The sequence below is a fragment of the Notolepis coatsorum genome (assembly GCF_963971535.1).
Source record: "Notolepis coatsorum genome assembly, chromosome: 6".
Classification (NCBI taxonomy): Eukaryota; Metazoa; Chordata; class Actinopteri; order Aulopiformes; family Paralepididae; genus Notolepis; species Notolepis coatsorum.
In genome coordinates, this window is record NC_140170.1 from 78740811 (window position 1) to 78762160 (window position 21350).

Sequence of the window (21350 nt, forward strand, 5' to 3'; positions counted from 1 at the left end):
GTACTGTTTTTGGGGATTTGCACTTTACTCGAGAATTATTAGGTTTGTATACTTTTTTGTATTTTATTTTTTTATTATTTTTTAAACAAACATATAAACAAACATGACAACACACGATAAGATATACAAGCATTAATTGTCAGGGCACATCCAATGAGATCACCTTTTAGTTAGTTGTCTTATATAAGATATACCCATAATACCTGTTATCTAAAAAAAAAACCTACACACATATGCTCAGCTCGAACCCCCCCCTCCCGGACCCCACCTTGAGAAGTACCTCCACTATCCCTCGCACCTAACCAGACACTACCATTATAAGCTAGCTTTTATTCTCTCCACCACTTCTAACCACATTGACATTTTGGATTCATTGAGACCCAGAATTCTTGCTGTAGATATTTCATGGTAAATTACATCGAGATATGTAAGAAACCAAACTTTACGGCACATTTTTTCCGGTTGAAACCAGCGTGATGCGATCAGCTTTTTGGCTACTGTGATACCCGATAAAACCAATCTCTTTAGCTGTGGATTCACTGCAAACTCAAAAACATCATTCAACAGCAATACCGAGGGGTGTACAGGTATATTCCAAGATACGAGTTTTGATATTTGTTGGGTCACATCTTTCCAGAATGCCTTAACTGGTGAGCAGTCCCAATACATGTGCATAAATGTCCCTTCGTCCCCATTTGTACATTGGGTGCATTTGGAATCTTGTTTGAGCCCCATTCGGCACAGTCTTATAGGAGTCAAGTATGTCCTGTGAATATAGTTAAGATTGATTTGTTGATGATCCGGGTTCCTTGATGTAAGTCGGACATTTGCCCAGGCTCCTTGCCAATCAAAGTCATTTTCCAGGTCTGGTATATCCCTCCTCCAGACAGAGTCAAGTTGGAGGGTTTCATACGAGGACGTTAGTAATTGATGATAAAATTCTGAAACAAAACCTCTCGATGTCTCTCTTGAGTAGAAGAATTTGTGGTATCTGTGGTGTTCAATTGGTCTGTCTAATGGAACACCGTGAGACTTCAAACATAGCTCTAACTGTTTGTGAAAAAGCCATGTGGACTTGGTGAGATTAAATTTGTTGCGTATTTCTTTATCACTACAAAAACCCTGTTTGTTAAAAACATCCCCTAATGAGTGTATGCCTTGCTCTTCCCATATAGGGAATCTTATAGGTCGTTTTCCAATTGAGAGAGCATTGTTATTGAATAAGGGAGTATGATTGTGCCATTCTTGTGGGTTAGGATTTTTTTTTTGTGATTCACGCCATATCCGGATCGCATGAGTAATTATGGGGCCAAATTTCCGTTCACAGTGCTTGATTGGTAGTTTAGTGTATGCTATGTCCTTCAGTCTATGTGGGGCTACTATGTTTTCTTCTATTTTTCTCCAAGATGCTAATGCTTGGGAGTCAAACCATGTTGTCAATGGAATATAGGAAAAAATCTGGAAATGCCATGCCACCATCTGCTTTATTTCTCTGTGCGGTGGATCTTTTTATACGTGGTGGTTTGTTATTCCAAATAAATTTGTATGTGGAGGAGTGTAATCTTTTCCAGTAGCCCTCTGGAGGGGGTAACGGTAGCATTGAACAGAAGAAGTTGATTTTAGGTAGTACATCCATCTTAACTATTGATATCCGTGCTTGTACTGTGTTTTTAAGTTTTGCCCATCTATCAAGGTCGTCTTTGATTTTGTTTTGGATTTTTGTGTAGTTGTGCTTCACCGTTTGTCTTATGGTAGGGAATATTTCCACTCCCAAGCATCTGAAATGTTTTACCATCGGTATCTGTCCTGGGAGGGTTGTATCTTTTTTTGCAGGGGTGTTAAGTGGAAGGAAAGCCGACTTCGGCCAATTTATCTTAAATCCCGATAAATCACCAAAGTCCTCAATCAACTTGAGCAGATGAGGCAATGTGGTGTTGGGGTTTTTCATGAACAATATTACATCGTCCGCATATAAACAAATTTTTTGTTGTGTGCCCTTGATTACGATAGGTTCTATGGATTGGGATTGTCTTATATATTGTGCTAAAGGCTCTAATGATAGATTGAACAGTCCGGGACTAAGAGGACAACCCTGTCTGGCAGAGCGTGATACCGGAAATATTTCAGAGATGATTGTGCCTGTTGTAATCATGGCCGATGGGTCTTTGTATAATACTTTAATCATATCGATGAATCCTTTTCCTAACCCCATCCTTTCTAGCACTGCCCACAGATACGACCATTCCAGCCTGTCAAAGGCCTTCATAGCATCCAGGGACAGCATCGCCTTAGGTATGGTGTCCTCCTTGTCGGCATCAAGTACGTGCAGTATACGTCTTATGTTCTCAGTGATCAGGCGGCCTCCTATGAAGCCAGTTTGGTCCGGGTGAACTAAAGACGTCATATGCTTTTGTAATCTGATGGCTAATACCTTGGCTTAGAGTACAGTTTGATATCTGTTCCGAGGAGGCTTAAAGGTCTATAACTACCGCACTCGTTGGGGTCTTTGTCTTTTTTAAGGAGGACTGTTATGAGTGCAATATTGTCAATTTTATGGAAGTTCCCCTCCTTGACTGAGTATAAGATCATATTTAGTAATAAGGGGCCAATTATGTCCCAACAAGAAAGGTACATTTCTGATGGGAAACCGTCTCTTCCTGGAGCCTTACCACTTTTCATTGCGGTTATGGCCTTCTTGAGTTCCTCTAGTGTGATCGGTATTTCTAACTGTTTAGCGTCATCCTCTGAAAGTTTAGGGAGAATAATTTGATTAAGAAATGTGTCCATTTTGTTTTGATCGAAGGTCATTTCTGATTTATATAAGTCGGAGTAGAATACTTTGAATGTATCGTTTATTTTTACAGGATCTGTTACAAGTACTTGTTGTGCTCTAATGGTAGTTATATCTGCAAATGTTGCATTAATTCTTAATCGCATGGCTAATAGGTGGCTGGGTTTGGAACCATGGGAGTACTGCTGTTGTCTTGTGCTGCGTATTTGTATTTCCGATTGTTGTCTGTATATGGCATTGATCTCTATTTTTAGTATGTTAACTTGATTTTCTAGTCGAGTTGAGTTGTTGTATTTCAGAGAATTAAATAACGTTGAGTAAAGCGTTTCCAGCTCATCCAGTTTTGTGCTTTGATTCTTGCGCATTTTGGAGGAAAAGCTATCCGTGAAGTCTTTGATCATTCCCTTTACCGACATCCATATTATTCTGGGGTCTTGCACCGAGTTTGCATTCTCCCATTGGAATACTATAAGAGCTTCTTTGAGTTGTGTAATGAATTCCTTGTTGTTAAGCAGCAACGAGTTAAATCGCCATCTTGGGGCTCGGGAGGATAGTATACCAAATGTACCTTTAAGGAGTAAATAACAGTGATCTGATAGTGCGTTGGGTATCATTTCCACTTCATAATTATCAAATAGTCTCTGTGATGCAAAGACATAATCTATTCTGGATAGTGTCTTATGTCTCGCAGATCGACAAGAGTACTTTCGGGTCGTGGGATTAAGTAACCGCCATAAGTCCTTTACACCTGTAATCTTTGACCAATCATTTAATGCCTTCGATGAATTCTTTTGTTCGCTGGAAAAGGCGAGGTAAGATTTGTCCATCCTTGGGTTCCAGATGGCATTAAAATCCGCTCCTATTATAAATGAGTAATCGGCAATGTCTAACATTGCATTGGTTAGTGTAGTGAAGAAATCTTCTTCGTACAAATTTGGGGCGTATACCGCTATCAACGCTATTTTCCTGTTCTTATGTTCAATCTTAGCTATAGTTATCCGACCTTCTACATCAGACCATACTCCCTTTAGTACAATATTCAACTTACGTTTAACGACTATTGCTACACCCCGAGTTCTCGTACCAATAGAGGAGTGACTGATATTATGGTATATGTTGTCCGCTAATTTACCTATGTCTTTCCCTAGAATGTGTGTTTCGCTTAGCAGAGCAATGTCCACATGTTCTTTTTTCATCAGTGTGAGCACGCTTTTGCGTTTGAGTTGGTTATTTATTCCCCCGGTGTTCCATATCATTATATTCAAACTAGCCATAGTCTATACATGTTGCATTGTAATTTTTGGTAATGCTTCTAGAGTGCGAGGCAATAATAGATATACATCCCACTAGTGAGGTCCCGTTGAGAGCCGAGCTTAAAAACATACATATATACAAATAAAAATCCCCTACCCTTCCCTCCCACCGAGAGTCGTACAGGATTGTGTTCCATGAACACAACCTTTGCGTATGACTCCCTCCCTTGCACCACCGGATATCCCAGAATGATCCAATTATCCTTAACATTCCTATGTATACCATAGGATCTAACACTCTAAATTCTACCATAAGTAGAATGTCGACTGTGGCTTGGCCACTTACCCGTAAAAAATAAATAAATACAAATTGAAATGAGATAAACTAAAAATAAAGACCAAAAATAAGCTTCAATTGTCATGCCCTAATCACTTACATTTTATATGAACTTGTGTAATTTATAGTAACCCATGAATAATATGAAGGTATTGAACTGAAGAGAGAGCCTCAATAAATCAGAGAGAGCGGATGAAAAAGAAAAAAAAACAAGTAAAAGGAAGAGAACATTAACTTAGATCTTAAAAGAGCATAGCTATGCTTAAACATCTAAAGTATAAATTGGAGAAGTAGTGAAATTATTTCCCATTAATAAAAAACAGTTTTTAAATACGTATATGCAGCATTTCCCCTGACCGGGGTGGGCGATGATCGTTGTGTAGAGTGATCTTTCAGCCGGCCGGCTATGATGACTCTGTGGTTCTGCATCTAGATAGCTGTTGATTATTCCCCCGAGGGGCTTCTGGTAGAGTGAATGACCACGTATTGCTGATATTCCAGAATGCTCCATATATCAAAGAATGCTTCGATGTTCTAGATTATTCCAATATGTCATTTTTACATTGTCTGAATGTTCCAGTATGTTCTGGAGTGTTCCAATCTTAAATCCAATATGTCCGCAATAATATAAACACGTCGGGGAAAGTATTCAAAAACTCTGAGCACGTAGGTCTCTCTGTCCCAAATCCTCGGTTATTAAGGGTTGTACTATATGGTGACCTTGCATAACTGAGATTTAAAAGGCCATTTATACACTATTCTGCGTGTTGTTCAGACAGGAATTTGGCTGCATCTTCAGGCGAGTTGAGGAGAACCTTTGCTCCTTGTTTGTCGACGATGCGAAGTATTGCAGGGTATATTAGTAGGGGTCTGTATTTCCCCAGGTATAGTTGAGACATCACCGTCTTGAACTTGGCACGCAGTTCCACTACATCATGACAATAATCTTCAAAGCAGTGTATTGGTACCTCCATGTATTTCAGATTGCCTTTCATCCTGCGAGTTTCACGAATAATCATTTCTTTTATTCTGACTTGGCGCAGGATAACCAATATCACTCTGGGCTTAGCGTTATTGTCACTGGAGCGGGGTCCCAATCTGAAGCACTGATCCACCTCCGGTATTTTAGGAAGGATCTCTGTTCCCAAGATTTTCTGTAATTCTGTGGCAAACTCTTCAGGGTTTGCACATCTCACTGATTCGTCCAGACCGACAATACGAATATTCAGCTTGCGTTTTTGATATTCCATCTCGAATATTTTGGCTTTCTGTTCTTTATTGATTCGCGTAAGCTCCAACGTTATTTCGCTGAGCTCCGTCTTGATTTCATTGTAGTTCCCCTTCATCTCAGCAGTTAGGTTAACTTTGTTAGCCTCTACTTCATTGTAGATGCGAGTGAAATTGATTCCGTGGGCTTCCACTACTTTCTCCAGAGCCTCGGTGCGTTTATTCTGTGCGTCGGCGTCCGCTCTCAGCGCATCAATTTTGCCTTCAATAGATTCTTTAATAGCATCTACTTTTTGAGTTATTATCTTCTCCGACAGTTGTGATTGGAGGATCATTTCCTTCATTATTGTCTTCCCCATTTCCTCCATTTTCCGGATGATATGTTCGGTATCTGCGGAGGTGTTTGATGGGGATGAACTTGAAGCGGCCTCTGTCAAGTCAATATTTCCTGCTGTCCGCTGTACGAATCCTGGGTCCCGCGGCGGGACCTCTTCGACTGGTTTTGGTTTCGCTGGGTCTTTCTTTGGTGACATCTCGATTCTTTTGGTCAATATAGTTAGTTGATAGTCTCAGTTGATATATGCGTCAAGTTTTAAACGCATTAATGGTTTATATACTTGTACTTTTACTCAATTACATTTCAGAGAAAAAAAAACATACTTTTTACTCCTTACATTTAAAATGCAGACCTACAAAGTACAAAGTACAAATCTCGCCGGTCCAACAATTTTAATTAGTATATTTGTTTCTCTGGCCGAACTAACATTAACATTATTAATCCTGCAGCCACACTTTATTTAAAAACAGCCAATCAAATCCCCATCAATGGAAAATGAACCCGCCCATACCCATGCTGATTGGTCCTTGTGCAAGACTAGAAAGCGGGGATCTTTGATTAAACCTGCTATCAGAAGTCAGAAAAAAGTTTTTACTTTGACTTTTTAGTACTTAAGTACATTTAAAAGTAGAAACTTTTTTACTTTTACTCAAGTGTATTTTTAGCCAGAAAGATTTTGAGACGGTACCCATACTTTCACTTAAGTATAATTTTTTTTTTTTTTTAACAAACGTTTTTATTGGTGAAGCAAGTTTGTACAATTACAAAATCAGAATTATTCATTCACCCTTTTCCCCTTTTTTCATATATTCTACCCCACCCATCCCACCCCCAAACCCACCCACCCACCCCACGGATCAACAGGTAGGGTTACATACATAACATGCAACAAGAGAAAAGGAGGTTAAAATACAGACAATAACAATTGCTACTGACAATAATACAATAAAATAAAATTAAATTAAATAATACAAAATACAAATATAACAAAGAAAAATTAAGTAATATAGTAAAAAAATAAAAATAAACAAAAGGAAAATAGTCTGAGTCAGATATGGTACATTAATCAGTTATGGAGTATACATAGTTATCTGGTGGTATTACATAGTACTGTTGGGCCTGGTTAGATGGGAGGATCACTCAAAGAAGGAAGACACTCAGTCAGGAGGGAGAACAGATAGGCTGTTAAAGTAAGAAATAAACGGCTGCCACTTTTTAAAGAATCTTTCGTTAACTCCTCTAAGTGCATACTTAATCTTCTCTAGTTTTAGAAACGAGACCATATCTTTTAGCCAGGCGGAGAAGGGGGGCGGTGTAGACAGTTTCCAGGCTAGGAGTATTCTCCGTCTGGCCAAGAGCGTGCCACTTAAGTATAATTTCTGGGTACTTTTTACACCCCTGCATATTGGTATAACAACTCTGTACATACATCTGATTAGCACTATACCCAGTACAGTAGTACTCATTTGTATACCCAGTTTAACCACCTGTACATTGTATATTGCTGTTGCACTTTACTGCTACATTTGCACTCTGGTTGGATGCCAAACCTCTTTTCGTTGTACTGTACTTGTGCTATACAATGACAATACATTTGAATCTAATCTAATCTAATGAAACAATAAAAAAAAAGATTACAAATTAGAAAAATTATAAAATAAAATGATGACACTTATAATGTAACTACGTACTGTACATAACCCCAAAACGTGTAAACCTGTGTTCCGTCAGTATGACGCGTTCCACTTACCTGGCCCCATGCCGAAGCTGAGGATGTAGGTGAAGATACAGCCCATGCTCATGTAGGGCATCCATGATACGATGTGCTGTTTGCATTTAGAGGAGAAAAGAAAACATTTCCATAGTTAGTACCTTTTGTGTGATAAGAGGCAAAAGCTCAGACATTTTGATACCCCGACCACAGCCGGAGGCAAACTCTACTCTGTACTTTGATATTATAGACAAAGATGTATGGTAACACTTTATAATAGAGCCCACGTTGTACAGTGTAATTAAACAGAATTTACTGTGTAACTTCCTCATATGAATCCGTACATATAAATGGTAAATGGCTGCATTTATATAGCGCTTTTATCCAAAGCGCGTTACAATTGGTTCCTCACTTTTTACCCATTCACTCACACATTCACACACCGATGGCAGAGGCAACCATGCAAGGTGCCAACCTGCTCATCGGGAGCAATTACGGGTTAAGTGTCTTGCTCAAGGACACTTCGACATGCTGCCTGGGAGGAGCGGGAATCGAACCGGGAACCTACGGATTACCAGGCGACCTCTACCTGCTCAACCTCCTGAGCCAGTGTCGCCCCATCTCAATATAAAATATTTAAAGGTTCCTACTGGTACTTAAATGCAGGTACAGCCGAATTCACACACAGGGGAAATGTCGGGGAAATGACTAAATCCTCAATTGTTCCTCGTCGTCTTAATTTGATTTGATCTGTATGTAACAGAGGCAACTCGCCCCTGCCACGAATTCGACCATGCCTTGAGTGGGAGTCGAACCCCAGGCGTCCGCACTGTGGGCGACATCACAAACCGCTGCGCCAAGAAAGGAATTCCCTTCTAAGCGCTCAGTTTGGAGTGAGTTTTACACCCGTTACACTCACCCCCCCTAAACTCACACCACCCAAGGCATCCGGGTCTACGGCACCAGTGTAACAGAGGCAACTCGCCCCTGCCACGAATTCGACCATGCCTTGAGTGGGAGTCGAACCCCAGGCGTCCGCACTGCGGGCGACATCACAAACCGCTGCGCCAAGAAAGGAATTCCCTTCTAAGCGCTCAGTTTGGATGCCTCTGGGGAGTGCGTTTTACACCCGTTACATGTACCTATATTTAAGTACCAGTAGGAGCCGGTAAATATGTTATATGTGTAACGGTTGTGACATCGTCACCTTAAACTTCGATGCCCCGAGGGAGTTTCGAACCCGGGTCTCCCATTCCGCAGGCAACAGCGCAGACCGCTATACCAAGAGGTGAATTCACTGCTTTGTAACGTGTCTATGTGTCTTTTGAGGATTAGAGTGAGTTTAACCCATAGCACCGCTACTCACCCCAGTCACTTCACAACATCTGAAGTCCTTTGTGACTGCGCTTCGCGGTACCATCCGTTACATATGTACGGATTCACACAAAGTCACACCATAGGTTCTGTATAATTACACTGTAAGTTCCGGCTGTTACAAGATTTTTATCACAACACTACACAGCCTTTTGGGAACAATGAAGGGACCAAACGATTCACTATTCAGTGAAAGTGAACTCAACACTATAGAATTACTTTAAATGGTGGCTGGGTGGCGCAGCGGACTAAGCGCTCGTCACCAACGCGAGAGACACTGGTATCGAATCCGGCTGTCAGCGGTGCCTCCGGCTTGGCCGGCCGTCATACTGGCTCAATTGGCAGCGGCAGCGGGAGGGAAGCCGGTGGGTGGTAATCTGGTCGTTGTAAACAGCGACTCCTACAGGTCGGTCAGGGCGCCTGCACAGCGAGGAAGGGAGATGGTGAGGGTAGTGTGAGCCTCCCACAATGAGAGTCCGCGCTGGCAGGTGAAAAGAAGTGGCTGGCTGACTCTGCATGTATCGGAGGGGACATGTGATAGTATCTATCAACCCTCCCTAGACCGACCAGTGGGGGGCACATGCGGGGAATTGGCATGACGACTAAATTGGGATGGGAGAAAAACACAGAAAAACAGGAGGAGAAAAAGTGGATCAAAATAAGAATTACTTTAAATGATTTAAAAATAGGGTAAGGATCTTTTAGGATAAGGATCTTTTCACGTTCTACTCTCATCTCACTCTTGGAACTCTACACCCTGCATTCAAGCAAAAAGGAGTTCCAGCACAGTGTGGCCTGCGAAGCATCCTGTAAAGAAATCCTGCCCCCTATTGGATTGACTGATGCATTGCAATGTCAAAAGTTAAGACCCCAATGCATGACCAAACGTAGGTGAATGGGTGCCTCACCACAGGAAAAAAAACAAATTAAATTACATGTTTTCATTCTCATTCATTGACTTGATACAAGGACTAATAATGTAGACAACAAGTCACTTTTAATTGTATTTGCTTCATTCAATGGCTGGATTTTTTTTTTAGTCTAATGTCTGTAAACATTTGGTAAATGGACTGCATTTATACATCGCTTTACAACTTATGCCTCACATTCACCCATTCACTCACACATTCACACACCGATGACAGAGGCGACCATGCAAGGTGCCAACCTGCTCAGTGTCTTGCTCAAGGACACTTTGACACACTGCCAGGGGGAGCCGTAATCGAACCGGGAACCTTCTGATTACCAGACGACCGGAGGTAGTCCTGAGCCACTGTCGTGTTTGAGTAACACACATGTGTTCAGTAGAGATGAGACGCTCTGGTCGGTTGTTCTGTTCAGCCTGTATCACACACTGCTATCTGAAGGACAGGGAGTTGTTTAGGAACTGCATTGTGTCAACAGCCACAGTGCTCATAACAATGTACTTCTCCTGTCCCAGTATAGACTCATAGTGAACATTATCTTTACACATGAGCACGGCGTAAGCAGATACTCTATTTGTTTACAGCCAGTGTTTGAGGCAGAAGTAAGGGATACCTCTCAGTATCTACTCGGGTCACCAAAAGATGTCAAGAATGGGACATGATGTTCTGTTTTCAGCCGAGATGACTCACACAATCATCAGCTGTGGCCATGTAGCAGATAGTTTTCCTATATTTATAAGGCAACCTTATTTCTGTGTTCATTGTTTATCATTCAGATGACCACCTACATACTGTTTGTGGGCCTTGACTGAAGTCAACCTGCTGTACGATCTCTCGTTGACTGTCATCTCTGTCTAGGGTTTTCTCCTCGAAAAAGAATCTACTGATAAGATCCTTCTTGTTTACAGTTCTTATTTACTGTGCTTTAAGAAAGTTCCATGAAGCTTATTTTCTATCCCCAATAATAACAATTAAATAAATGCCTCTTTAAAAGCCCCAATCTGTCTTTTTTATTTTCTATTGTATTTAATTTTTATATATTTACATACATTCTGTACAGTGGGTGGAATACACACTATTGGGTACTTTCTTAATAACCCACTGTCAATTTTAATATAAGACTGTTTATAAACATTACCAACGTAAACAAACCTGTTGTAGTTACAAAATACAACAAATACAATTAAAAACTCATATTTACATGTTGTCTAGTGCTAGTCCTCGTATCAAGAGAGCTGTCAATCAACTAGAGAATGACAGCATGTTGTCTAGTGGTAGTCCTCGTATCAAGAGAGCTGTCAATCAACTACAGAGTGAAAACATGTCTCCTTTCTTAGTTCTTATCTTTGGTGGTAGTGGGGTCACCGCCTTCTTTACATGGTTCACATAGACCACATAAACCACATGAACCACATAGTGACCACATAGACCATCTAAGAATCACTTGATTTCATCCTAAGAAACTGTATTGCTCCATCTAAGAATCACTTGATTTCATCTTATAGAAACTATTGCTCCATCTGAGAATCACTTGGCCAAGATTGACATGGTGACGGTACAGTTCAAGCCCTATGATGTATTTCTGTGAGGTAACAGTAACTGTTTTGGTTCAGAGCAGGTCTGAGTGCAGTAGTTCAATGACATCATTGGAATCTCGACTTTTTAAAAGGACGAGAGAGTAATAATAAGTAATAACCACTAACTTAGTTTATGATAAAAATGCCTGCATATGTATTGTTTATCTGATAGCATTTTCCAGCCCTTTTTGAAGTGGAGTGGCAACTCTCCTAAACCAATAAACTCCACAATGCTATCATCCCCATTGATCAGTAATCATGCCTGCAGTTAATCTGACATTGACAAAGTTCAGCCGACGAAGACCAATACCTCAAACGATAGAGCCACTGTGAAGACAATAGCCCAGCCAGTCATGAGGATGTACCCGCCCATCAACATGAACCTACGACCTTTTCGCTCAATCAACAGGTTCTGAAAAGAATGAGAGAAATACAGTAGTGTAAAAGAGCAGCGGCTTTAAAGGAGCTGTAAGTGGTATTTTCTGTTCAGATTTGTGTTAAATAGCTCTACATTCTGATAACCATCACTGATGTTTGGTCAGTAACATGGGTCTCACAGTCCCTCCACTCTGCACTGCAGTAAACACAAAATAAATGTTCTGGTATCCCTTCCCACTTTATCCAAACAGGAGAGAGAACCCTAGATATTTCGACTTATTTCAAGAAATCTTGCCAAGCCAAATTTGCTTACTGCACTGGCAGAATACTTGACATGTTTCAAGCACATATTTGCTTAAAACTAGTCAGACCATATTTGCAGTGTGGACTTCTCTCTCCTGATTGGATATAGTGGGAAGGAATACTATATATTTGTGTTTACTGCAGAGCGGAGGGACTGAGAGATCCATGTTACTGACCAAAACCTCTGCGATGGCTGTCAGAATGTAGAAATATTATTTTAACATGTAGACCACTTATTTTAACAACAAAATACCACTTGGAGCACCTTTAAAGTTCCTTGCAATGTGAGACAGTACAGTTTGTAACCTTTTTTTCCCCTTCTTTCTCAATGAAACTATTCCACTAGTCTGGATTAAAGATTTAACAAGAGTGAGAAAACAACGTGTCCTTCCCTCAGAGGCTGTGCCCGACGGTTGCATAAGGCGTCATGTGGCTTACTGAGGAGTACTGTATGTACTGTACTACTTACACACATTATACAGGCGATGAATTCACACGTGCCAGTACCGATAGTAATGTACTGTAACTGTCCGTCTGATATCCCAGCCTCCTTGAACACATAGGAGGCGTAGAAGTAGATCTGTGAGAAGAAAGACACGTGTTAAAGGTTTTGCACAGAGCATCTTTAATCGTTCTTCAAGTGCTCAAGCTGGAATCATTGTTGATAAGCCGATTAGCGCAGCATTTTCTACATAACAGCTATAAATCCGGCTTAAGTCCTTGAAACATAGAACTGGGTTGTCAGCATTTTGTGAGAAGCAGTGAAATGGGTTTTTATTGATAGTAACTTTTGTTTTTAAGACTAATCCCTACAGTGGGGGGGATCAAACTTTGTGGAGGACTAAGAGGCAAAAATGTTTGTGTTTGTTCCCTGCAATGATCAAGTGACGTCACCCCTGAAATATAGTAGATTGCACCAAAATACTGTAGACTGAATAGAGAAAATCACTGTGTGGAATCCTCTGGAGGGCCAAAATTAACATCATGGAAGGCCAAATTTGGCCCACATGCCCTACTTTGGGCTCCCCTGCTCTACAGAATAAAGGAAGGTGGAGGAAGCTTTGTGGAGGCACAACGTCAATATATAACGTACACAGTGCCTTTTGGTTCATATACTGCAAACTCAAAATACTGAATTCGATTCACCTCGGACTTCTATGGACGTCCCAGCGAGGAACAACGCACCAGCGTGAGCATGCATTTTTAAAGGCCTCTGCCGTAATGGAAAACGTCCACACTCGGTATGAACTATTGATGGAACGTCTCACATTTCTAATCAACCTTCCCTGGGAACAGACGTCCATGAGAAAGCGTGGTCAGTAGTTCATCTGATCCTGTTGCGTATACGTGGCAGAACAATGAGGCACCTCTGTGGTAGCGGGTAACAGCGATCCTCTTGAGTAATCCATCGGGAAGGTCGCAGAAAGAGAGAAACTCTAGCGCTCTTTGTCTTTTAAAGGTGCACTCTGTCAGAGTTCAGGTGGTTTGGAATAAAGACTAAACCATGTGATGAAACCACGCGTAATCACGTTGAACGAGCGTACTTTAACGGTTGAGTCTGCATGATCCTCATTGACTCAAGAAGAACGCCGAACATGTAAAAAAAAAAATAATAATGATAATTATATCTGAAGAGGCAGCAACATCCCTAATGTATTGAACTAATACCTCAAAATGTATGTTTTGCCCACTTTATTTGTCACATACTGTAGATGTTGTTGGATTTTATTAGTCTGACACTCCTTTATTGATTAGGCATGTGTCTGCCTCTGCCTTCTCAGCATAATCCATGCTGTTCTTCATACTGCATATACACAGCTCTGACTAGTTAGCCATTAAACCAATGTAAAGTGAAGTCAAGTATGTCTAAGTGCTTTTCATAGTGGCTCCTTTAAACTAGCTATTAGTTGGGGCGGCTACGTGGCGTAGTGGGCAAGGCGCTCGCCACGAATGCAGAGACGCTGGGCTCGCCTGTTCGAGCCCAGCGCTCCACATTGCTTTCAGTTTAGCTGGTCGTTCATACTAATACACATTGGCCGTATTAGGGGGTGGGAAACTGATGGGTGGGGATCGGGCGTTGTGGACAGCGAATCCTACAGGTCGGTTGGTGCGCCTGCGCAGTAGAATCAGGAAGTGTCGGGGGCAGCGTGAGCCTCCCACGCGTTACTCCTCGCCACTGAGAGATCGAGCTGCGCAGGTGAAAAGATGCGACTGCTGTTACCTCAAGTACCGGAGGGGACTTGTGCTATGTATTACTTAGTCCACATTGCAGCCGGCTTGTGGGAGGCAAGAAACAGCGTTCGTGACAGGGGAGGGTTGAATTGGATGATACGAAATTGGGATGGGAGAAAATATAGAAAATGGGAGAAAAAGTGGATCAAAAAAAAAACGAGCTATTAGTTTTGTGGCAAACTATGGAGGAACTGTGTATCCAGTATGAAGCACAGCATGGATTATGCTGAAAAAGGGACTTACTACCCTTCAAAAACATCATCGAAGAGTAGGAAATAAGGCTAGGGGTCCAAACTTCTGAACTTACCATTTAAAGGATCAATAGGCAGCTGATGATTTTTGGTAACATTTCAAATGCCTTATTATCTCTACAATAATTCATAGTACTCCAAAAAACAAGACGTTTGACACCAAAACGTTCCAGTAAGGGGCAGGAGCTAAAACAACGACATCCAATCAAAAGAACGACCAAGTTGAATGACTGTATTGTGAGTGATTGATTGAACATTTTATTAACAGATTGCAGAATGGGTACAATACAGTACGGCTCAATACACACAATTGTTAAGGGGATGCAGACCAGAGAAAGACTTTCGTCTTGTTTACATCAGGGTCCCCACATTTTCAATTCATAATGAATTGTAAGTAAGGGTGCAATTAGCAATCCATTCAAATCAAATCAAATCAAATTTATTTATAGGGCCCGACAACACACGTTAATGTCCCCATGGGCAGTACAGATCTTCTTTAAACAAGTCAAGAAGAAAACATAACAATAAGTCAAGAACAGAACAAGAACACCATAAGGTCCAAACATTTTTAGATGAATGCAAATAAATGAAAGAATGCAAGCACTCCCAGACATACCCCACGCGAAGGTAAGGAAAAACTCACTAAAACCTAACAATAGGGAAAAAAGCTCCACAGGCAGTGTGGAGGAGAGAAACCTTAGAAGGGCCATTCAAGGGGGGATCTCCCTTCTTAGATGTTGGTGATAGTAGTGTTGCAGACGGACAGTTGGTAAGCATGCACTCATGTGTGTAGTGGAACACAGATGAGTGCATGCAATAGCAACTGTACATTTTGAAAAATTAAAGATAGAGCTAATAGCGATAGCAACTGAACATTTTGAAAGATTAAAGATAGAGCTGATAGCGAATCTATTTGAGGCACAGGGGCGGCGCAAAGAGGGTCACGTCCTCCCCGTCTTAGTCAAGGGACATTTAACACTCCGGTCATTCTTTGTGGATCCCGCCCTAGTGTGGCGTGGCTTTGGGTTTGGAGGCATCCTGATGTGTTCTGATTGGAAAGGGCATTGTCAAATTCAGTTTAAGGATTTAAAAGTTTGGCCCAAAATCAACGGCTGCTTATTACTGCACCAATGCAATGTTTTATCTCTCTCTCTCTCTCTCTCTCTCTCTCTCTCTCTCTCTCTCTCTCTCTCTCTCTCTCTCTCTCTCTCTCTCTCTCTCTCTCTCTCTCTCTCTCTCTCTCTCTCTCTCTCTCACTGAGGCGTTACCACAATGCTTTAACTCTCTCTCTCTCACAGAGTTGTTATAGAATAGAATAGAATAGAAATACTTTATTCATCCTGAGGGAAATTTGGCACTACAAATCGCTCACAGTAAACAGTAAACATCTAGGGAGACAAAACAAGTCACCACAATGCTTTAACTCTCTCTCTCTCTCTGTCTTTGCCACAATGATTTGATTTGAAATCTTTATTTCGAATATGTAAATACAAACAATATAAACAAAAACAAATCATTGATCTCTAGCAATAACATAAAAAAATAAAACATAACTCAATTTACATGTTCGAAAAGGAGTAGGAAGAAGTATACACTTATTTAATCCTACCCCTTTTCACTACTCAAATGAATGTACTAATTTAAAACCTTACAAAACAAATATATATATGCAAAACAAAAAAAATTATATATGTAAAAAATTAACACCCGTGAATGTCAAATTCCTTCTTCATCCCTGTACCTCGTGAAAATGATTTCTTTATAATTCAGTTTGAATGGTCTCATGTTTGGACATTGCTTTAGCACCACATTCAGACTGTTCCACAATGCTTTAACTCTCTCTCTCTCTCTCTCTCTCTCTCTCTCTCTCTCTCTCTCTCTCTCTCTCTCTCTCTCTCTCTCTCTCTCTCTCTCTCTCTCTCTCTCTCTCTCTCTCTCTCACTGAGGCGTTACCACAATGCTTTAACTCTCTCTCTCTCACAGAGTTGTTATAGAATAGAATAGAATAGAAATACTTTATTCATCCTGAGGGAAATTTGGCACTACAAATCGCTCACAGTAAACAGTAAACATCTAGGGAGACAAAAACAAGTCACCACAATGCTTTAACTCTCTCTCTCTCTCTGTCTTTGCCACAATGATTTGATTTGAAATCTTTATTTCGAATATGTAAATACAAACAATATAAAACAAAAACAAATCATTGATCTCTAGCAATAACATAAAAAAATAAAACATAACTCAATTTACATGTTCGAAAAGGAGTAGGAAGAAGTATACACTTATTTAATCCTACCCCTTTTCCACTACTCAAATGAATGTACTAATTTAAAACCTTACAAAACAAATATATATATGCAAAACAAAAAAAATTATATATGTAAAAAATTAACACCCGTGAATGTCAAATTCCTTCTTCATCCCTGTACCTCGTGAAAATGATTTCTTTATAATTCAGTTTGAATGGTCTCATGTTTGGACATTGCTTTAGCACCACATTCAGACTGTTCCACAATGCTTTAACTCTCTCTCTCTCTCTCTCTCTCTCTCTCTCTCTCTCTCTCTCTCTCTCTCTCTCTCTCTCTCACAGTCGTTACCACAATGCCTTATCTCTCTCTTTCTCTCTCTCTCTTTCTCTCTTTCTCTCACACAGTCTTTACCACAATGCTTTAACTCTCTCTCTCTCATTACCACAATGCTTTAACTCTCTCTCTCTCTCTCTCTCTCTCTCTCTCTCTCTCTCTCTTCTCTCTCTCTCTCACTGAGTCGTTACCACAATGTTTTAACTCTCTCTCTCTCTCTCTCGTTACCACAATGCTTTAACTCTCTCTCGCTCTCTCGTTACCACAATGCTTTAACTCTCTCTCTCTCTCTCTCTCTCTCTCTCTCTCTCTCTCTCTCTCTCTCACTGAGTCGTTACCACAATGCTTTAACTCTCTCTCTCTCTCGTTACCACAATGCTTTAACTCTCTCTCTCTCTCGTTACCACAATGCTTTAACTCTCTCTCTCTCTCTCGTTACCACAATGCTTTAACTCTCTCTCTCTCTCGTTACCACAATGCTTTAACTCTCTCTCTCTCTCTCTCTCTCTCTCTCTCTCTCTCTCTCTCTCTCTCTCTCTCTCTCTCTCTCTCTCTCTCTCTCGTTACCACAATGCTTTAACTCTCTCTCTCTCGTTACCACAATGCTTTAACTCTCTCTCTCTCTCTCTCTCTCTCTCTCTCTCTCTCTCTCTCTCTCTCTCATTACCACAATGCTTTAACTCTCTCTCTCTCTCGTTACCACAATGCTTTAACTCTCTCTCTCTCTCGTTACCACAATGCTTTAACTCTCTCTCTCTCTCTCTCGTTACCACAATGCTTTAACTCTCTCTCTCTCTCTCGTTACCACAATGCTTTAACTCTCTCTCTCTCTCTCTCTCTCTCTCGTTACCACAATGCTTTAACTCTCTCTCTCTCTCTCACCGAGTCATTACCACAAAGCTGCATGGCGCTGCTGATGACCATCACGCAGATGACTTGCCAGCGGACACTGCGGTCGGTGAACAGATCCCAGGGGCGGCTTGGCCTCATGCCCTTGGTCTCGGCCTGCTCCTGGAGGATCTCGTCCAGCTCGCTGGTCTGGACTTCACATCCACGCAGCCGCCTCAGGGCTGAGGAGGGAGAACACCAGGGCAAGAAATCCTCAACATCACTGACGGAAACACAGACAGAAATACTGTGTATTAAAAGGCAAGTAAAAACATCTCATAATAGGTCCACAAGATCTACCCAGAGAGGGGACTGTACTGTGCCGTTTAGGTCCAGCTCCTTCAGTCAGTCCTGTTTTGCAGTCAGAGCCACTCAGTTCTGGAACATCCTACCAACTGAAATAAGACACTGTGCTACCTACCACACCTTTACAAATAACTCAAGACCTGGTTATTAACCAATCAAACATGTGATACATTTTAATCAGTTCATTCATTGTGTATTTTGTTATTGCTTTGATTTATATAGATCTCTCATCTCAGTCACTCACTCAGTCACTCAGTCACTCACTCAGTCACTCAGTCACTCAGTCACTCATTTGGTGATTCAGTCAGTCAGTCATTCACTCACTGTTAGTGACGGCTCTGGGACATCATCACACAGTAGAAAACACAGGCAGAAAAGCATTGTTGTGCTGTCATGTAGCGTTTGAAATGTGTACCATGCTGCATCCTCTGGCCCGCCCCCATCTGTGACACAAGAGTACCTCTCTGGAGGTGCTCTGACATCACGGGGGTGCACCCAGAGAGTGCAGCCTCAAGAGGAGAAAACTGTTCCCCAGCAAGTGATTGGTGGATCGACTCACGCAAGGACTGCTGACCATTATTACGCTCATTTTGAAACCAGTCAGCGACAGTTATGTAACGGAGCTTGCATGGATTTCTTTATTATTCCAGCGTTTTTTCAAACATTTGTCAAGTTTCTTGTTACATGGACAACCGACATGCTGCAATAATTGTGTTTCACTGGAGCACTATACTGATTACATACAGACACAAATGGGATTTCATCTTCCTACACGTGGACAACATACTATATTTTAGAGAGACAGAACAAAGTCCTGTCCAGGGTGAATGATTGGTGTGACTTCTATCATTGTGTTTGTTTAGAGTGGTTATACATTGTTACATTATTCACCTTGAGATGCTCATTGTGTGTCTGATGTCGTGACAAATGTGAGAAACAGTCATGTCAATGCAGCTGCCTGCCTGATCTCCAAACTCCCAAAGTCAGCCCATGTTACCCCACTTCTTAGAGAGCTGCACTGGCTTCCCAACACCGCACGGGCATCACCTATCGCGTAGCGAAGGGAACGGCTCCTGCCTACTGCCGGTCAATGGTCTCTAACTACACACCCTCAAGACCCCTACGCTCTTCATCTTCTGGCCGCCTCAGACCTACTCCTATCCGAACTCCGGGAGGGTCATCAAAGAGAAGCAGGCTATTCTCGGTCCTTGCTCCACAATGGTGGAACGAACTTCCCACCACAGTCAGGACAGCTGAAACATGATGAATCTTTCGCCGTCGACTAAAAACACACTTCTTCAATCAATATCTAAAAAAAAACAATAAAAAATAAAAACACTAAACTTTTACTATCATGCACATTTCCACTAAATAATGTTCCTTGCCTATATTACTACCTACTACACCAGTCGCGGACTGGGACCATAATTCCTACCGGGAATTTGACTCAGGCAGGCCAGGCCAGGCGCCAGGCTAGGCCCATACCCCCCCCCCCGGGAAAATCTTGCTGCGTCGTATCACGTGGTGGCACTGTAGAGGCTGTATACACTAGTATAAATGCGACCTTCAGCACCATGGACAGCGACGCTGTCACAAAACGGACCATACAAGTTGTATACACTACACCAAAGTGTAGAATAACTACTTTCCAAATAATGGATTGTCCAAATGTCGGGTTATAATACGAAAGTGTCCTTTATAGAAGTTTACCGGTGCAGTTACATTACATTTCTCTACTTCACTGGCGCTCTCTGTGATCTAGTGAGTCGATTCATTATAGTATCACTCACCCTTGCGCTGCTGCCGTCAGTTCAACATAATGACGCGTTCCTTACATCTCCGCGGCTTCAATATCAGCATCCAAATCATCCATCAGACTTATAGCTGTTCTATTTCACGGTCAGGTTCCAACAAACTGTCTTCTTTAACTCCCAGCAGTACATCCAATAAAGTGATCAAGTGATCAACATCCGGAGTTTCCACGTCAATTTCAATGTCCATCTGATTCAAAACGTGTGTAGTAACACCTCTGATTGCGCCCCGCTTTCGTCTCATTCTCATTCTGGTGGAGAGCTTCGTGGGGTGGAGCGACAGCAACCACCTCCAACTCAACACCAGTAAGACCAAGGAGCTGCTGGTGGACTTCCGGAGGGGCAAGAAGAGCCCCCCCCCCCCCCCGATTCCCATCTCCATCCGAGGGGTGGATGTGGAGATGGTGGACTCATACAAGTTCCTTGGGGTACACCTGAACAATAAACTGGACTGGTCGGACAACACAGAGGCCCTCTACAGGAAGGGACAGAGCAGGCTGTTCTTCCTGAGGAGACTCAGGTCCTTCAATGTGTGCAACAGACTGCTGCAGTCTTTTTACCAGTCTGTTGTGGCCAGCATCCTCTTCTATGCTGTGGCATGCTGGGGAGGCTACATCAACTCAAGGGACACCAACAAGCTCAACAAGCTGGTGAGGAAGGCTAGCTCCGTGGTGGGAGTCGAGCTACCTAGACTTGAGGTGATGGCAGAGAGGGGGATGATAAGGAAGCTGGCTGCCATCATGGAGAACCCCTACCACCCCCTCTATGACGAGCTAGTCAAGATGAGAAGCTCGTTCAGCCACAGACTCATTCCCCCCCCGACACTCAACTAACAGCCTTGGACAGTCCTTCATACCAGCGGCCATCAGGCGCCACAACAGTGGGCAGCGACTAGCAGCCTCCAGGCTCCACAACAGGGGGCAGCGACAGCGACTGCTACCAGACATTGACCTGGGACTTATAGGAACCCAAGGAGGACAACCTACACTACCTTAGGCTTACCGCACCTTATGTGGATACTGTGATACTGTGATACTGTGAATAATGTATATTTCAGTGGATACCG

At 42.0% G+C, this 21350-nt stretch overlaps 1 protein-coding gene across 1 annotated transcript in view; it reads right to left on the reverse strand.

Annotated features, from left to right (window-relative positions):
• Positions 1-21350, reverse strand: part of LOC311229571 (solute carrier family 2, facilitated glucose transporter member 11-like) — a gene marked incomplete at both ends in the record, with an annotated part of 52960 nt that overhangs the window by 1465 nt on the left and 30145 nt on the right. The window contains 4 exons of the mRNA XM_084315647.1: positions 7696-7771; positions 11844-11945; positions 12684-12794; positions 18162-18349. Of these exons, the coding sequence (XP_084171773.1) occupies positions 7696-7771; positions 11844-11945; positions 12684-12794; positions 18162-18349 (477 nt within the window). The remainder of the gene's footprint in view (positions 1-7695; positions 7772-11843; positions 11946-12683; positions 12795-18161; positions 18350-21350) is intronic.